This window comes from Miniopterus natalensis, chromosome 5 (assembly GCF_054644295.1).
Source record: "Miniopterus natalensis isolate mMinNat1 chromosome 5, mMinNat1.hap1, whole genome shotgun sequence".
Classification (NCBI taxonomy): domain Eukaryota; kingdom Metazoa; phylum Chordata; class Mammalia; order Chiroptera; family Miniopteridae; genus Miniopterus; species Miniopterus natalensis.
This window is the reverse complement of record NC_142085.1, coordinates 12,185,356-12,204,199: the sequence shown is the minus strand read 5'-3', so window position 1 is coordinate 12,204,199 and position 18,844 is coordinate 12,185,356. Positions and strand designations below refer to the sequence as shown.

General features: G+C 38.4%; 1 protein-coding gene across 1 annotated transcript in view; it reads right to left on the bottom strand.

Annotated features, from left to right (window-relative positions):
* Positions 1–18,844, bottom strand: part of DNAH8 (dynein axonemal heavy chain 8) — a 243,812-nt gene that overhangs the window by 129,921 nt on the left and 95,047 nt on the right. Inside the window, exons 36-44 of the mRNA XM_087817239.1 lie at positions 16,915–17,114; positions 14,297–14,450; positions 12,525–12,688; positions 11,296–11,398; positions 10,249–10,353; positions 9,712–9,873; positions 6,654–6,878; positions 3,598–3,770; positions 2,313–2,491 (exon numbers count right to left, since the gene is read on the bottom strand). Coding sequence (XP_087673365.1) covers positions 2,313–2,491; positions 3,598–3,770; positions 6,654–6,878; positions 9,712–9,873; positions 10,249–10,353; positions 11,296–11,398; positions 12,525–12,688; positions 14,297–14,450; positions 16,915–17,114 — 1,465 coding nt within the window. The remainder of the gene's footprint in view (positions 1–2,312; positions 2,492–3,597; positions 3,771–6,653; positions 6,879–9,711; positions 9,874–10,248; positions 10,354–11,295; positions 11,399–12,524; positions 12,689–14,296; positions 14,451–16,914; positions 17,115–18,844) is intronic.

Genomic DNA, 18,844 nt, shown 5'->3' with positions numbered 1-18,844 from the left:
GCCAATGGTAAAAAATGTCACACTTAAATTGTTCTTAATCTGGTGTGTACAAAATGGAACCGCTTTATAATGTATGACTCTTTGACTGTTGGTCACTGGTTTTCTTCATTTGCGTAATGCCTGTTTAAGACTTTTCCTCATTTTTTCTGTTGGGTTATCTTTCTCTTACTGATTTACAGGCATTACTAATATATTTGGGACACTAGTCCTCTGTAGGTAATATATATCGCTAGTGCCATTTCCAAATTTCGGGCATGCTTTCTCTCTCTTTGGTAACTACTGATGAACAGGTATTTTTAACAGAGAGGGCAATGTATCAATCTTTCCTTTGTGGCTTGTGGGTTTGTATTAAAAACCTCTTTCTACTCTGAAAGCAAAGATGTTTTCCTTTGGTACTTTCTAAAAACCCACACAAGTTTGCCTACTACGTTTAGACATTTAATTCCCAGAGCTGAGTTTTATATATGGTGTCAGCATCCAATTTTTATATATGTAGGAACCCAACTTCCCTTATTAAGTATTAATCAACTGCTGTCCCAGAACGCTTTATTGCAAAGTGTGTCCCTCCATCGCTGACTCACAGTAACACCTCTGCCACCCATCATGTGTCCTGGGCCCGTCTTTATTTGCTATTTTACCCTTCGGGCCCACTCATCCATCCTGACCAACCCTACATTCTTGAGGTCACATTCTAAATGGTATTTTTCTCAAGTTTTCATTTTCTGTTTTTTTGTGTGTGGTTCATCAAAATAAAATTTATTTTTTATTGATTTTATATTCTAGGAAACTTGCTAAATTCTATTTTCCTATAGATTTTGTTGAATTTTAAAAAGTATACCCTATCATTTGTAAATAATGAAATTTTGCATTTCTTTCTTTCTTTCCAATCTTTGTATTTTTGTTGTTGTTTCTTATGGCATTGGGTAGGATCCCAAGTACAGCGATGACTAGAAGAAATGATAACAGGAACCCTTGTCCTACACCTCATCTCAAAGAGCATGCTTTCAAAATTCCAAGTATGATGTTGGCTGTCGACATCCTTGGTCAAGTGAGCCACAGGGGTGAATATCTGGGGGAAGAACCTAAGGACCAGCAAGAGTAAGGAATCTGAGGAGAGAATGTGCTTTGAGTGTTTGAGAAACATCAGAAAGGCCACTATGGTTATAGGAGAGAGCGTAGGGGCGTAGAGAGGATCAGGAGATGGGGCAGGTCAGAACAGTAGCATGGGGAAGGGCGGGTGTGACTGTGTAAAACAGCACAGGACCTAAGGAGTTCTGCTTTTACTGAGTGAAGCCATGGGCAGCTTACAGCAGAAGAGAGCCGTGATCTGACTTACCTGTAAAAGGACTGCTGTGCTGCTGTTTTGAGACTGGAGTGGAGGAGACAAGGGTAAACATAGGGCGACCAATTAGGAGGTTCATTGGAATAGTGCAGGTGAGAGATGATGACTGGCTTGAACCAGCATGACAGCAGTGGGATCAGATTTGGGGTGTATTTGGAAAGTAATAGTGTTTGCTGCTGACAATATAAGAGAAAGAGAAGAGTAAAAGATAAGTCAAAGATTTTTTTTGTCTGAGCATCTGGAAGAATGAAATGGCTACTCAGTGTGATGGGGAAGGCTGAGGATGGAGAAATATGGGGATGGGAGAGCACAAGTTGAGACCTATTAGACACTTAAGTGGAGATGTCAAGTCGTAGATATCAGTTGTATATACGGATCTGAAATTTCAAGAAGTCCAAGCCAGAGAGATAAATTTGACCACACAGATAGTATTTACAGTTCGGGTCTGCATGAGACCATGAGAGAACGCAGGTAGGGAAAGAAGAGAGGATCGCCTAGCACCGAGTTCTAAGGCTGGAAAGCTCTCCAATCTTTTTTTCTTTGTCCATCCGAAACCACCTACCTACCTTTCAGGATTTTCTCAGAATTCACCTGCTGATGTCCCTCCTTATAGCCCAGTGTTCCTATGCTTTTAAAAAATCAATCATTTCAGTGAAATTTAGGGATGGAAGGGAAGCGCGCATGTCATCGGTTTGTTATCTTCAGCGTATCACCGCCACTGTTGCTTCAGGCAGTAATAAATTGATCCCATTTCCATAATCCACTGCACATTCAACTCATGGCAATAATACTGAACCAATGAAACGGATTATATCCAGGCATTTTTGACCAAGAAAAATCTCAAGATCATATGCATCAACTTATATTAATTTTGGTTAAGTGGGAAAATATCACTTTCGATATATATCAGAAAATAACATTGAAGTGCAGTAAAAATAAATTCACCCAAAATAGGGTGTTTGACACTTGCCTTTAAAAATCCTTCCTAGCCCTCTGAAATCCATCTGATCAGAGCAGTTAAACACCACCACATATTTTCCCAAACATCTTCCCATGTCTTTTGTGGTTTCTGTTTTGCCAGTGCCCGCAGGTCCTGCTGGAGCGCCTCCCATGTTCATGCCCAAAGCCTGTGCTAAAGTAATGTAGCATCTGCAGATGTCAATCAGACAAAGCATGGTGAGTGTGGGGTAACACGTTACGGTAAAACACAAGCAAAAGTGCAATGTGACTAGAATGGGCCTGTTACTTTAGAATTTGAGCAGCTCACATAGGAGACAGGCAACCAAACAAGGTTGGAGCTCCTGACACTTGTTAGCAGTAGTGCAGTGAGTGACTGCAAACACTGCTTGGGACAAACTCCTAAATTCCACAAGAAGCTGGCACACGCCAACTCCAATACACCATTACAAGTTGTTTTACTATGAAATGTTTCATTCATTTACATAAGTGTAAAGAATAACCTAATGAACCTCCTTGTATTTATGATCCAGCTTCAGTGATACTTGTTTCAGATTTAAGTAAAATTTAGTAAAGCTTTGTGACACATGAAGCATTATATGGAAACATCAATGGGAGGGAAAACACACTGACGAGTTTATGTGGCAGTGGCAGTGGGCATATAAAGGGAAGTTGGATGAATCCAGAAGAGGCTGAAGACCAAAACTAAATGTTATAATTTTACTGGAGGCTCCTTATGTAAAGTAATGGCAGAATCAATTGTTCTGTGATCCAATTTAAGTCAGTTCTACAAACGTTTATTGTCTTCTATGAACAACATATTGATCTGTTGTGGATAGATAAGGAAGACCCAGTGTTACTGAAAAAAAACTGTGAGGGGAGGTGCCATTAACCAAGTATTCAGACCTGGCTAAGATACTTCACTCCAGGTATCAATGTCCACATCTGAAAACCAGGAGACTAAATTAGACAATCTCCAAGGACCCTCCTCTCTTTGCAATTCTAATGACTTCCTTTATGGGCCTAGAGATGTTTTTCTATCTTGCAATCTAGACTTTGTTACCAAATTACTCATAGCCAACCTTCAAGCTTGCTTTTATTCTTTTATCTTTTTTTACTTCATTAAAATTTAATGTACATGTATAAGTAACAACTACGGTTATTTCACTATTTGATGAGCTAGCGCAGACCTAACGCGACAGCAATAAGCTTTTGTTAATATTTCAAACACACTTTCAAAACAATTTTAAGCACATTATTTAATTACAAAATCGAATAACAAAAACTAAGTTTCCTACCTGTCTGTTAATGGAGTGATAACAAGTCGATCAGTGCATCCCAGAAATTCATTTTGGTAAACAAAATCAACATCTGTAATAGATACTACTGTTTGATCCAAATCTTCTTTAAAATAAAATCTACTCTGTTTTAGCCATTCAAAATCAGTTATTGATTTAATATGCATTTTTACCTTAAAAACATGAAATACAAAGAGATTAGATACTGAATTGCAATAGCATAAAACACAAGCATATGGGCAGTTTTTACTCACTCATTCCTGAGCTGATTCTCACTCAAAAATATAAAAAATAAGTATGTAAAAGACGTATTTATTGAGTCCCTCCTTGGGCCTGACACGGTGCTGGGTAAACAGAGACAGACACAGCCCCGCCTCCTGGGGCTTATACAGAAGGACCAAAGACAAGCAGATAAGTAAGTAATTGTGATAAAGTGTCAAAGAAACTCAGGGTTTATGAAAATAAGTAGCAAGAGGACCTAACCTAGTGGAGGGTGTCTGAGAGGGGTACTCAAAAGAAAAACAGAGACATCAAAACTAACACCTGGATAAATAGTAGGAATTAGCCAGGGAAATAAAGCAGAAGGGATGGGTGATCGAGGTGTGGGAGGGCAAAATGCTTTAGGCAAAGGCCGGGAAGATCTGGTTGGCATGTTAAAGAAGCTGAAAGAAGTTCACTACAGCTGAGGCATCCAGGACCTGGACAGAGGGGCAAGAGCTGAGACTTCACAGGGTGTGAGAAAGGGGCTGGGCACTGTTCACTGGCAATGGGAAGCCACTGAAGGACTCAGGCAGGGAGTTGCTCGTATATGCACACGTGCCTTTCTACACCAGCACTGTGGCCAAACCAGTCAACCTGCCCAGTCACCAGTGCATACCTATAGGGCAAGCAGCACCAGGCTCCCACCACAATGGATGCAAGAAATAGAAACCAGGTAAGCACATTTAGGAACAACATCCCACCACAACCACATTCTGGGGTGCTTCACTACTCCATTGGCAAACTTGGAGAAACTCCAGGCCTGCCCATTCGGGGAATCAACATGGGAAAATGACAAATGGTCCCCTTCACTGCTCCCCCCCCCAATCCTCACCCAAGGTTATGTCCATTGAAGAGAGAGAGAAAGATCAATTGGTTGCCTCCTGTATGTGCCCTGACCAGGAATCAAACCCATGACCTTTCAGTGTACGGAACGACACTAACCAACTGAGCCACACCGATCAGGGCCCCTTCACTACTCTCAAACCCAGTGGCCCACTTCAGGTCATTCAGCTGACACTGAAAAATGGACCTCTGGCAACTGTACAATGTTCAGATCTCCATCTAATCAAGTCTCCATGCTATTTACAATCTTGCTTTTCGTTGTATTGTTTCATAGTTCATGACCTTGTCTCCCCTCCAGTTAAGAATTCTGGCATCCCTCCTAAAGCACAGTCTGTATTTGTCACCTTAAAAGAGCTACTTTCTGGCAACATAACCGGTGCCACCCACAGGACTCTGCTAACACAGGACCCATAGCCATGGAGATGTACTCAGCTAGCTATTTTCAATAACCCACAACATGGTGAGGAGCTGAAAGAGGAGGAAGAAAGAAGAGCCAGTATTTATTGAGTTCCTACTGTAAAGCAGGTTATTCCAAGCATTAGAGATGAAAAAACAAAATACAAATATGCTGGCCAAGAAATCTCATTTTCGTTGGGATGCAAACTGACCATGAGTTCAACAATAATTAAGACAAAAAGAAAATGGTTTCATGGTTTTAATTGTATATAGATTTTTTAAAATTTCCATTCTGTATGGAAAGTAATGCTTTGCTCAGCACTTAAATTTAAAAGAAATTTCTTTTATGGGACTTCAGCTTTAAGAATCAGTGAGAGACATAGAGACAGACATTAGCCTCAACAATATCTCTCAACAGGCACAGTAATGGATTCCATAGGAGTTTCTTGAGGTGGGCTTCAGTGAAAGCCAAAGTATAAGGGTAACTGCAATTCAGTGAAAGCAAATCTGTAGAAGGACAAAGAAATATGGTCTGAGTATGCTCGATAATTAGCTTTACCCAGAGACCAGTCCTAGAGCAGTGTTTCTGGCACTCTCCTACACATATGAATCACCTGGGAATCTTGTTGAAATGCAGATTCTAATTCAGTACATGAGTGGGGAAGGGGTAGTAAGGGGAGGAGGCTGGAGATTCTTGCTTTTCTAACAAGCTCCCAGGAGATGCCAGTGCAACTGGTTGGCATATAATACTTTGAGAAGCAAGGATATACATTCCAGGGGAATATCTAGACTGCATGTCCTTCAGTCTTCAACAGTGTAACTTATCTGAACAGAATTTCCGATACAAGCTTAAAACAGATTGCCTGTGATCATATTCTCTAAAAAAGGGTCCAAAATTGCATGAATTATGTGTCTCTAATAAAGGAAAGAGGCGCCTTTAAGATGAATCAAATCAAACCAAATAAAACAATGTCAGTTAAAGACAAAGATAGTAAAACATTAGCATATCAAAACCTCCCTATAGTGGATAACCACTGCTTTAAGAGAACTTGATCTTGCTCAAGATTATTGGTTACTGAGAGTTCGATTTCCAAAGGTAATTCTAATACTCCTCCTCCTCCTCTCACCTTACAAAACCTTGCCCAAACCAAGCCCATGATGCCCAGCTGGACACCATCAGCTGGTGTCCAACATGAGAGTTCTGTGAGGGTTGATTCTATGGATCTGGACTTCCTTCCCAACCAGCCCCTCATAACTCATGACCAATGCCACCTAAATTGTATCATGACCCTGTTATTTGGTTTAATGGTACAATTAGTTCACATCACATCAGCTGGTTCCAGACTTTCGGAATGGCAAATGTGAATATAAATATATGTTGTTTAAACCACCAAACATAGGTATTTGTAGACATGGTACATGTGTATATACAGCTGTGAAAAAGGACAAGGTAGATATAAGTTAGGGAATAAATATAATACTTAAATTTTCATTTTTAGGAGCATTAAATTATTAACTAATAGACTAAATTACTTTAAGAAAACTATATACTTTACCAAGTCATCAAAAATATCTCTCTGATGCACATGGATAGTAATTAGAGTTTCAAATTTTACTCTTTCAAATTTGCTTAGGTCATGTGTCGTCTGACTAATTAGAATATTTAGAATATCCAAAAATTTCTGGTTGGTTATTTGCATGATTTTCCTGTCATCTTTTGCATTATTTAAAGCATCTTCTGAATCGTGTGTCCACAGCATCTGAATTCCCAGAAGCCCAACCTATAAATCCAGCAGACAAACAAGCCAAATATTTAAAACACATCCTATAACAAAATTTGGTGGCGACTTATTCACATGAAGGCGAAAAGGATTTTGCTCATTTTAAAGTACAAAAGGGACATGCGCTTCTCCACTCCCCAAAAATAGTTTTCCAAAGGTCTCTTTGCAACTTTTTATTTTTCATTGATTTATTTTTTATTTTTTTAAATCCTAACCCAAGGATAATTTTTCCATTGCTTTTCAGAGAGAGTGGAAGGGAGAGAGACAGAGATAGAAAAACATCAATGTCATCTAGAGAGAGACACATCGACTAGTTGCCTCCCGCACATACCCTGACCGGGGCCGGGGACTGAGCCTGCAACCAAGGTATGGGCCTTAACCGGAATCAAACCCAGGACCCTTCAGTCTGAGGGCCGACGCTCTAACCAAAACTGGCTAGGGCTCTTTGCAACTTTTTAAAAAGATACACTGCCTTTCTCCTTTCTTGACCTCCACTCTAATATCCATATCTTTATCTACATCTGTTTTTGTCTACATATTTATCTAGGAGAGAGAGACAGAAAGTGAGAAGGGGAGAATTTTTTCCTTTGTCTAAGGCATAAGGAAACTGAGTGAGCATCACCTTATCTACAATTTCTGCCCCAAGAAAGGGAGTAAAAGTCATCAGAGTATCCCCCACCCCCGCCTCCTCCAAGCAGCAGTGGTCCCTTGGGGAGCATTTGTTCACCCTCAGAGTTAAGGAACAGATAAAAAAAGTCATTTGGACCAAAAAGGAACCCACATTTGGCAGAGGACTGAGAGCAGTGTGCGTGATACTGCTGGGCACGGCATTCTATGTGGCCTGGCCCTTCCCTAATCCCTGCCTCTTCCCGCTAGAGCAGGCTAATCCTGGGGTCTGCGGGTAAAGACAAATGAAAGCACCTTGCTAAGGTGAGGGACAGGATATGGAGGAAACAGCCAGTGTCAGGAAGCTCCCAATAGCAAGCACATTCTGACCCTGATGGCTCTAGAAGACGGCATTAAGATAGAAAAAGCAGAGAAACAATACAAAAACAGCCGTGGAATGCTGATTTAAAGACAAACCCACAGACCCTGCGAAACCACTACATAGTGGAAATTCTAAAACTAATCTTTAAAATGGCTATCCTGAGTCACTAAGAAAAGTTGATGTTTTTTACTTAGTTTAAGAGGGCAGGGGACTTAACTATAAAAACTGGGGGATGTTCATTAAAACAAAAAACAAAGTAAGAATGCTCCTTCTTTGCAATATTATCTGATGCCTGTAATTAACACATGAGAAATACTGGAAGGCAATACACTAAATAGTTACAGTCATAATTTCCAAGTGGTAGAAATATGGTAAATTTTTATTTTCACTTTCATATTTTTCAAATTTTTTCAAATTTTTGCAACAAGGATCCATTGCATTCATAATCTTAGAAAATGTGTTTTAGAAGAAAGCAAAGAAATTTAAAACAATTTTAAATAAAACCTTAAATTAACATTGAAGTGGACAAATTTCAGTTCTTTGGAAAAAATTGCTCTACAGAGTAATGTATATAGTGAATAAGTATATAGTGAATGAATATATATTCATTACTCTTTAAAGCAATTTTTCCCAAGAAATGAAATTTGCCGACTGCAATGTTAAGATTTTTATCTAAGATTGTTTAAAATTTCACCCCTTTATTTGCATATATATACACACACACACACACACATACACTAAAAGAAAACCCTGAAAACTAGTCAACTTTCCTGCTATATCCTGTTCAACTTGACCATTGCTTTGAACTTGCTCTTCAGCTGTTCCATCTTTAATGCTAACTCCTCTGTCTAAACTAGACTAAGCCTCTCCTTTAGAATGTACAGGGGGATCATGATTTCCTAGGAGAGGAAAAGTATGTTGATTTAGTCTAAGCTGCTATTTTCTCAGCTTATAAAATATTTTGTAAATATTTATGACACAGTTAATAATGCTAATAAAACTATTAAAGCTTGCCAAGGATATTATACATTATTTTAAAATCACAATATTAAAGTATTTTCTCCAATAAAGGTTGTTTCTCTATCTGTACTTGTGCCTTTTGAATAAAAAATTTCATACCACTTCAGCCATCTCCACCGTATGTGCAGTAGTTCAGGATTTGTAGTGCAGGCTGGCAGGAGCAGATGGAGACGAAATATGGTTTGGGCAAAGGCTGTCAACATTTTCCTTGGGTATATTTCTTGCCTTCTATCCTATACTATCACTGACCCAGATCACAAGTCATCACTTTTCATTCATCTTGGCTGAAAATGTAATGAAACTATTGGAATTTTCTATATCTGGTTTTAATAATACTTGGCACATTACAATGCCAAGGTCTTGGGAAAGAGAATACATGCTCCAGCCCCAGCCTCTTTCAAGGTCTTCTCTCATTCAAAAGTTAGCTGCATGAGAAGGCCTCCTTTAACAGATTATGCCAATTTTTAATCACTTGAAGGGAAAATAAATAAAAGGCAAGGTGGATTTAGTTTCAGGAAAAGATAAGCTTATTCCCTTTATATATTTATCCACATCCATATCTATATCTGTATCTATATCTACCTATGTTTTTTAATATATAAAATAAAATTTTCCATAAATGGTTTTAGTCTTGGTGTATATTCTCAATGATGGGAGAAAAGGGGCAAATCCCCTTCTGGCCAGTTGACGAGCAGTTGGTTGGGAGCTGAGGGTGGCAGGCCTCCCTAACTAGTTCACAGCGAGAACAGGCCCACTGCCTCCTGAGTGTCCTTCCCCCTTATTTCCATTTCTGATAACCATTATTTAAACATTGTATATTCTCACCTGTGCTGGAAAGTGACTGAGGAAAGGTAAGAGTTGAAATCCTGAATCACTGATTTGATAGAATGCAGATCGAATTATGTTATGTAATGATGACATCTGCATTTTTAACAAGTCCATAAGCCAAATCTCTACAGGACCTTTGGCCATAACAGGATTGTCCAACTAAAAAATATATTACAAATTGATAATAATTTGATGTTTTTAAAAATGTCACACACAACTTGCTAAATCATAGTTCCTCAATGCAGAGCAAATAGTTTTATATTGTACACAAAATATTTAAAACAGGAGTAAAATCAACTAATAGTATAGGTGGAAGGAACTATAAAGATCATCCGTCTAAAACTTTCATTTTATAGATGATAAAATGAGTCTCAGAGAAATTAAGTGAGTTATCCAAACTAGCTTAGAACACAGGGCTACAGAACTGGAACCCAAGTCCACCCCACTTCCCTTTTTTCATAAGAGAATTGCATTCTCCTTGACCTAAATTTTTAAAGAAATCCTAATATCAAAAGTTTAACCAAGTTAAATTACAATAATTTTTTCTCCTTCTCTTGATATGACAGCCAGGATCCGATCATATTCTTTTGGATGAAATGTCACCTCATTTATGTTGTCAGATACTGCAGGGAGATGTGGCTGTAAGAAGCACAAGACAAAGTAAAAACATCATACATAAGCCTAAACACAAAAGCCATTGAGATGTTTTAAAAAGCCTTAATATTTTTGATCTTTGTAAAAGATTAACAATTTACTTCATTGTTTCAAAAAAAAGAAAAGAAAAGAAAAGGCCTTGCTTTGACCCTTGACGGACTTGGAGGCCCACTTTCTAAATCCAGCCCTGCAGAATGTGTCCTCCAAGTCCTTGAATGCCCCTCTTAGACCATGGGGACTGGGCTAATGACTGTCCCTCCCCAGCTCAGCCCTGCCTTCTCTCTTGGCTCCACCTCTACCTCACGCAGCAGCATCTGCTTCTCTCCTTTCTCATCCCCACAACTTCCTGGAAACCAACAGGGGAGATATTATTAGCAGTTTCCCAGACTCCCAAACCAGCAACTGGCCCTGGGATGGGTGTGTTTCAGTGCCTCCCACCCCCAGTTCTCTACAGTTTCTCTCTTCCTCCTGGAAGTATTGCCCTGGGAAATGGCTAAAAGCATGTGAGAAGCATTCTGGATGGAAAAAAGGACAAATCAAAACCACCAGCTCTATTTGATCTAAGAATATTTAGACTAGAATATTCATAATAATGAATTACACTTGGTGAGCATGTAATGTATGCTGGATACTTTTCAATGCATTATCTCATATAATCCTTATGGTAATCCTATGAAGTGGGAACCATTAATTTCCTGATCTTACAGATGAGAAAACTAAGGTGCAAGAAAATTAAGAAGCTGGCCAAGGTCATCCAGCTGGTGAGTGGCATAATCAATGACCCTTGCTTCAGGTTGATAATCAACATAATTTTGAATGTTCTTCTTTCCTGCCTCTACTTTTTAAATGTTAACTTCATTTTTATCACCCATTATGTATGCTGTGGGGAAAGAAAGGGGGGTTAGGCAATAGATACTTCGATTATACCTGTATGGTATGGGAATCGCTGGCTTGTCCAAGAATTTCCAAGAGAACTGGGTCGGATACAAAGAAGAATCTTGGAAATAGTAATCGCTTCTTTTCCAAATACCTTTAAATAAAGTCACATTACCAAATGATATTTTTCTGAATTATTTATTTATTTTTAGGCAAGACATGATCACTAATGTCTTCAATAAGATAACAGCAAACACCTATAGTCATTTCCCATTTGCCTCTGAAATGTTTTCTTATAACCAAAGCCATGCTACACTATGGATGTCACTTGGGAAAATGAGAGAAAACCAGAAAGGGATTCAGAGGAAGCCTGCCCAATCTATCATCTTCTTTCTCATCAGGAGCTCTCCTGTGGCCTAAGAGTATTACGAACCTCAGTATGGCTTAATCCCAGAGTGAACATAATTTATCCACAGACCAGCGCATTTTGAGTGAAAGGGGGAACAGCTAACCATTAAGCTATAGATATAAACTTAGACAAGGCAGGATATATGTTCACCCTATTTCACATAGAAACTGAGAATGAACTGCTTTATAAGAAAATTATCCATGAATTTGTCTGGTTAGTTGTTTTCTTAGTGCACATCTCTATTCCACGCCTATGTTGGGCTGAATGAAAGCTCCACCCCAACCCCCCAAAAGACAGGTCCACATCCTGTTCCTTGGAATCTGTGAATGTGATCTTGTCTGGAAAAGGGATTTTTATAGATGTATTAAAGTTAAGGGTCTCAAGAAGAGATCATCCTGGTTTATGCAGATAAACCCTAAACCCAGTAAGTGTCCTCATAAAAGATACAAGAAGAAAAAAAAGTGAATTCAGAGATAGAGATTGGAGTTATATAGCCACAAGCCAAGGACCTCCCAGAGCCATCAGAGCTGAAAGAAACAAGGAAAGATTCTCCCTCAGAGCCTTCAGAAATGCTGACACCTTGATTTTAGACTCCTGACCTCCAGAACTGTGAGAAAATAAATTTCTGTTGTTTTAAGCCACCCAGTTTGTGGTAATTTGTTACAGTAGCCCTCCAGAACTAATACCATGCCTTAACTCACTAACCCCCAAGTTGAAGGTGTCTTTTTTTGCAGAAAAATTAAATTTATGTGCAATGTTAAATCCCTATCACCACTCCTACCATCACTACCAAACCAGAAATATATTAACCTGTTTGGGTAAAACACCAGCACATATAAAATGATAGGTCATTTAAAAATCAAACTCTTACCCTGTAAGTGACTTCTGACATACTTCCAGCTGTTCATGTAAGTGAGGTAACAGTTGCCCCATGGTTTCATCTCCAACACAGCAGCTGATCACATTGGGATTCTCATGAGCACGCTGCATTATCTTTATCCATGACTTGTCAATATTCTGGAAACGTTTTGCTTCCTAAAAACAAATCCACAGTCAGTAAAAATTAGCATTTGGAAACTTGAATAAAGCAAAGTATTCACTTCAGAATTTCCTATAGTTCTTCAAACCAGCCTCTGTTAGTTTCATAATTTAAAGGGACAACTCTTTTTCATCTGAATTAATTCTGAACGACAAAAACCCAAAGTCCTAAAACTGCTTATTGAAATACTGCTTCATCACAATAGAGCTGATCACTTGTTTCCTTACATTTAATATGTTTTTCAAAGTGCCACATGATTAATTTGCAAAGCTATCAACTTTAAGCTCAAATCTAGTCTCACTCCTGCTGTTCTGGTTTGATGAGAAGACTGAAAAAATGTGAAAATAATTTGATCTCAGGATCCTTGGAATAATTACAGCTCAGTAATACCTCAGGAAAAAGAAAGAAGAAAAACAGTAAAAATCCAAAACAAAGCTTCATTTACATTTTTGCAAATGAAAATTTTCTATTTACTATGGATGATAGTAAGCTTTGCATTCAATTGCAAGGATGCTTCTAGAAACTGGCACAATCTTGACTATTTTAAAAATTTTAAGTGCATTTTTTAAAAAGCAGCTTTCTGATTAAAAAAGAAAAGATTTGTGTTTTAAAAATGTGTTATAAAGGGAAATCGTCATTTTCAAAACTCTTTTATCCTTGCCCGGCTGGGTGTGGCTCAGCGGTTGAGCATCGACCTAGGACCCAGGCGATCTGGGTTCAATTCCCGGTCAGGGCACATGCCCAGGTTGCGGGCTCGATCAATGACTCTCACCATTGATGTTTCTATCTCTCTCTCTCCCTCTCCTTTCCTCTCTCTGAAATCAATAAAGATATATTTTAAAAATAAATAAATAAACAAAACTCTTTTATCCTTGATTTTTAATCTGTATAGATCCTGTTTGTAGTTGTGGAAATTCAGAAAGAGCATGCTTAACTTTAAAAAGGGGAAGTTATCTTCACAGAATAAAGATATTAGTGAGTTATTGGCATTTACTTAAAAGGCTCCAAAAGAGCTGTTTTAATGATCTTGTTACATGCTTCTAAGGTGAAATTTCCTTGCTCCATGGTATATTGCTGATCTACCATGAGTCAACTTACTACTAGTTAATTGTACTTACAGAATACAGATTAACTTTAATTCTACTCTCAGTGGGATATTAACTCTTAGAAGAGATGAACTGCTATAACTTAAGAGTACCATACTTGAATGTATCTCACACCCTAAAACAACCTGGAGATTTTTCAATGTTTGAAAATATGTGAATTTCTTCTGTCTGCTCATGTAAATCAAAGGTCATTTAGAAAAAAATTGTTTTGTAAAGGGCCAGATAGTAAATATTTTAGGTTTTGTAGGCCATATAGTCTCTCATATAACTACTCAACCCTACTGTTGTAATGCTAAAGCCTTTAAACAGAACATAAATGAATGGACATGTCTGTGTTCCTATAAAACTTTATTTACAAAAACAGGCAAGTGAAACACAGTTTGCCAACCCCTGGTATAAATAACCAAGACATGATCATATGTCTCTGTGAAGACTTTTACAGAGACACAGGCAACACACATCAAATTATTCTATCAGAGTTACAAAAGCCACATTTACCTGAGGCAGCTGTTTGGCAATATCTCCACCTACAAAGACAGCTTCAAGATAAACCCAAAGGTTCTGGACTACTAGCCACTCTTCAATTATATCTGAGGAAGTGGACAATTTATACACCCAATTCTGTATATTTTTTTTAAATGGAGCATTATATCTAAAAAGAATAGGAAAATGTTACATTTCAATGATGATTCAGAAAATAGTATGGCCTAACAAAGAAAATTATAGGAGAAACATTCCTTTAGAAATGAACATTTTTTTCCTAAGAGGCAGTTCCTAATAAATTTCTTATAGATAATGGGATTGTTGTTTTTTTAAATAAGACTCTTATAGTGATTTCACCTATTGTTCCCATGTGTTAGTCAGTCAATAGGAAAATGGGCCAAGTTTTATGCCACAGAGGTCCAGAAAGGAAATGTGCTGGTTGCTGCTAATTCCACCAGGTATGGTACCTATTCTTCAGTGCTACAGATCCAAGATAGCTACCCCAAAATAGCATGGTTCCTGTTTTATGACCATCATGGCTAGTGGTAGGGTTTTATGAGAATACAAAATGTCCAGAAAGCTAGGCACAATAAAGAAATACAAAGGTAAGAGTAGATGCCATGGAGGAAGTGATGAGAAGCTACTTGGTAAAGACCCAGTCACCTACAGTTGGATTAAAAAGCTGTCTTCAGTTTGTGGCAATGTCAAACAGTGTTGATTTGGTACAGAGGCATGTCCCAGTAAGTAGTACATGTTCACTAGGGTCTTAAAATTTTCCTTGATCCAGGAGAGGGTGACTTGAAGGTGTTCACATACAAAATGGAGTTCTTCTGGGTAAAGTCTGATGCCTGAGTGCAACACACTTCTCTGGAAGTCTTGTTACACATAGATGTATAAAAGGAGGATGTACAAAAATTTATCTCAGGAGGTAGGTGAGTTGTTTAGGCAATAAGAGGCATTTTTCTCAACATCCGTTATATATTGTCCATCTGACCACTGTTCTACAGCTAAAAGGCAGTCAACATGCCAAAAGCATCTTCAAAATCAAGAAATGCACACACAAATTATATGAATGGGCATTTTAGGGAATTGAAGCACCACCTAGATATTTGGGGCCCCAAATGGTCCTAACCAGAGGTTAAAAAAAAAAAAAGTTATCTTTGATGATAGATAAGTTCCCAACATGAAAAAGAGACATCTGAAATAAAATCCTACATAACCAGCTTCTGGCCTTTGGCAAGGTACCTGCATTGCATAACTTTACATTGAAGAACCTGTCATGACTGATAGGAATATCCACAGAGCCCCATGAAATCAGGACCCACCAGAAAAGTGTCATACACTCCAGGCAATATCTAGAGTCAATTCTCACCCATGAAGATATACAATTTCCTTCTGAAGTTACATCCAGGTAGCCCTAGAGATATCTAGGTATCCTTACACTCTTTCTTAGCAGGGCTTCAACACTGACTTGACTAGTACTATGAATAGATACTATACTAATTAGGTTACATGCAAGTTAAGTATATAAGAAACAAAGAAAGCTTTCAAATCCTGAATTCCTTGGCCATTAGACACTGTTCAGGTTAATCTACAGTCCTCCTTCAAGCGGTTATCATCCAGGAAATAGAATGGCAAAATTTGCAATGAACTATGGGGAAGTAGTAACCTGTGAAGTCTAGGAACCACTGTATATATGGTCACCTTTGCTAGGATTATTCAGATTCCCTAAAAGCAAAGGGTGCACCCTACTATCTTAACCCCAGGAAATTCAAGCCAGAACTCCCTGGACTAGGAGCTGTGCAGATTAGTGCATTATCCCAACATAAGACTACCTCTGGGGCCAGAGGTCATGCAGGATGTCATTCATTAACCAGTGATCCTAAAATGGAGAAGGGGTGCTAGAATCCCCATGCACCCTGTACACTGACCTCTGTTAATGATGGTGTTGTAAATTATTTCTTAGGTGTGTTGAGGTGAAGGACAGTTGAGAATTACTACAGTTGAGAATAGCCAGGGGATTAGAGATGGCTAAAACCACAATATCTGACAGTATAATTAATCTGAGTCCCACTGGAACTTCCTCCAACAGCATGAAATCACAGTCACCTTGGAGCCAGTTCAGTAGTCCAATGATGGACAGGTTGCCTCATTCAGGCCACAGAGAACCCAGCACAGATATAGCCATGTTTCACCATTAAAAAATGCAAATTGTAAGTGCCAAGCCTCTAATGGCATATTCCTTTCATGTGTGGCCAGCAAGCTTTTCCTGGGCCATTGGGTGAATAATTGAGCAGATTTAGCCAAGGAGGGCAATGATGACAGATGAGAGAAATAAAAGAGAGAGGAAATAAAATGAAGAGGTGATTTCAGTGGGGAATCAGGTGTTCAGGAGATAAGCTGCTAATTTGAGTGCAAATAATTACGGGGACCATCAGAAAAAATAGGAAAGGGAGATAAGTATCATGAAAGGGAGATGGAGGCCATGATTATTAGGGAGGAAAGGTAGTTCATGGAGGGACACACTTTAGGTCAGAATCTCATGTTATGCTGCAACTGCAAACTGGGTTTTACCTAGCATTTTATAGCCTTAAATACCAAAATAAAACCTTCCCCCCAAATTATAAAATTACCTGTTACTTAGTAAGGATCCCAAGACCATTAAACTATCCTCCATCAAGGTGATAATTTCTAACGATTCACTTCCTTTGAGCAGGAGCTCTCCCTTTCCCTTAAACGCTGCAAAACTCAGGCTCTGGTTGGTCCAATTATCAATAACCAGAGACAGCTTGGCTTCAATATCCTTCTCCTTAATGGCAGATATGCAAATATCCTTTAGAGAGAAATCAAAGACTATGTCACAACATTTTCCATTCCAAATTAAGTGCCGTGTAAAATCATAGAATTTTTGAGCTTGGACCTAGAAGTCATTTAGTCATTTTATGGCCAAGAAAACTGAGGCTCAAGATCATTGTGTTGCAAGTTCAAACTAGAACCTTCTGAAACTACTATTTTACTGTAGCACATACATAAAATAATGGAACTTAAATCATCATTTCTCTTGATTATATTTTAATTGGAATTTTTTGGCCAAAATGGAGATAATCACATCTGCTCTATTTCAGCAGCTTGCTATGAGAAACAAATGAGACTATATGCCAGAGTCTTTTGAACTCTTTAAAGTAACATATAAACATTAATATATTCCTGCCTGTTTTGGCCCTAATATGAACATCTCATTTGCTTAAAAGTCAATTCTATTTTTATCTTATGCGTTTCCCTGTATGTTTGTTTTTAGAATCCTTGATATGAAAGTCTCACAAGTGAAAATAAAAGTAAGCTATTTTCCCCACCGTGCCTCAATTTATTTTCGTACTTAGAATCACAGAATCAGAGATGGAAAGGAACTTAAGGTTGCAAGGTATTTCCACAGTAAGTATAACAAAAATTAGTGTTTGATAAATGGCATAAGAGTGTATAAACTGCTATGAATTCTGAAGAGGGAGAAGTGATATCTGCCTGCAGTGAGGAGGAAAGGCTTCATTGAGGAGAAAGCATCTCAGAATAAGTGGGATTCCGATGGGGGTCACTGGGGAGGGAGAGGACATTCCTTAGCAAGAGGAAAGACTTCCTTTAGAGGAAGTGGATCCAGTAGCAGTAGGAATCAGGCTTGGCTAATAGCAGGGCTTGTGGGGCAGAGCAAAGGAGGTATCTGGTGAAGACAGCACTGAGGGTCTTTTTTGAAGTACCAATAGTTAATAACTGAATCCTGGAATTCTTTGGAGTTGTAAAATAAAGTTTTTAAAGCACAGCCTATGAATGCCTATATTCTTAAGTATAAAAACCTACTTATAGGAATTAGATGATCACCAAAGTTTTTTTTTAACTCTTTGTTTCTTTCAATAGTATTTCAATCATATTTATAAATAGGACAAAAATTATTTGGAAACAAAAATTTGGAATACATAGTTGCTAAAAAGAGGCAGCGGGAGGCAGAAGACACAAACCTGGGATAACTATACTTATATCAGACAAAATAGACTGTAATAAGAGACAAAGAAGGTCATTATGTAATGACAAAGAGGTCAAACCAATAAGAAAATACAACATTTATAAATATTTATGTGCCCAAGAGAGGAGCACCCAAATATATAAAGCAAATGTTAGCAGACCTAAAGGAAGAAATAAACAGCAAAACAATAATAGGCCTTGGCCAGTGTGACTCAGCAGTTAGAGCGCCGGCCCATGCACCAAAGGGTCTTAGGTTTGATTCCTGGTCAAGGGCATGTATCTGGGCTGCAGGTTCATCCCCAGCCCCAGTTGGGGTGCACTTGAGGAGCAACCAATAGATACATCTCTCTAATATCAATGTCTCTCTCTCTCTGCGTCCCCCCGCCCCGATGTTTCTCTCTTCTCCTTCCTCTCTCTCTAAAAATCAATAAAAGCATATCCTCAAGTGAGGATAAAAACAAGAAAAAAACAAGAGAGATCTAAAATTAACCTATCTTTAAACTTCAAGGAAGTAGCAAAAGAAGAATAAACAAAGCCAAAGTTAGAATAAAG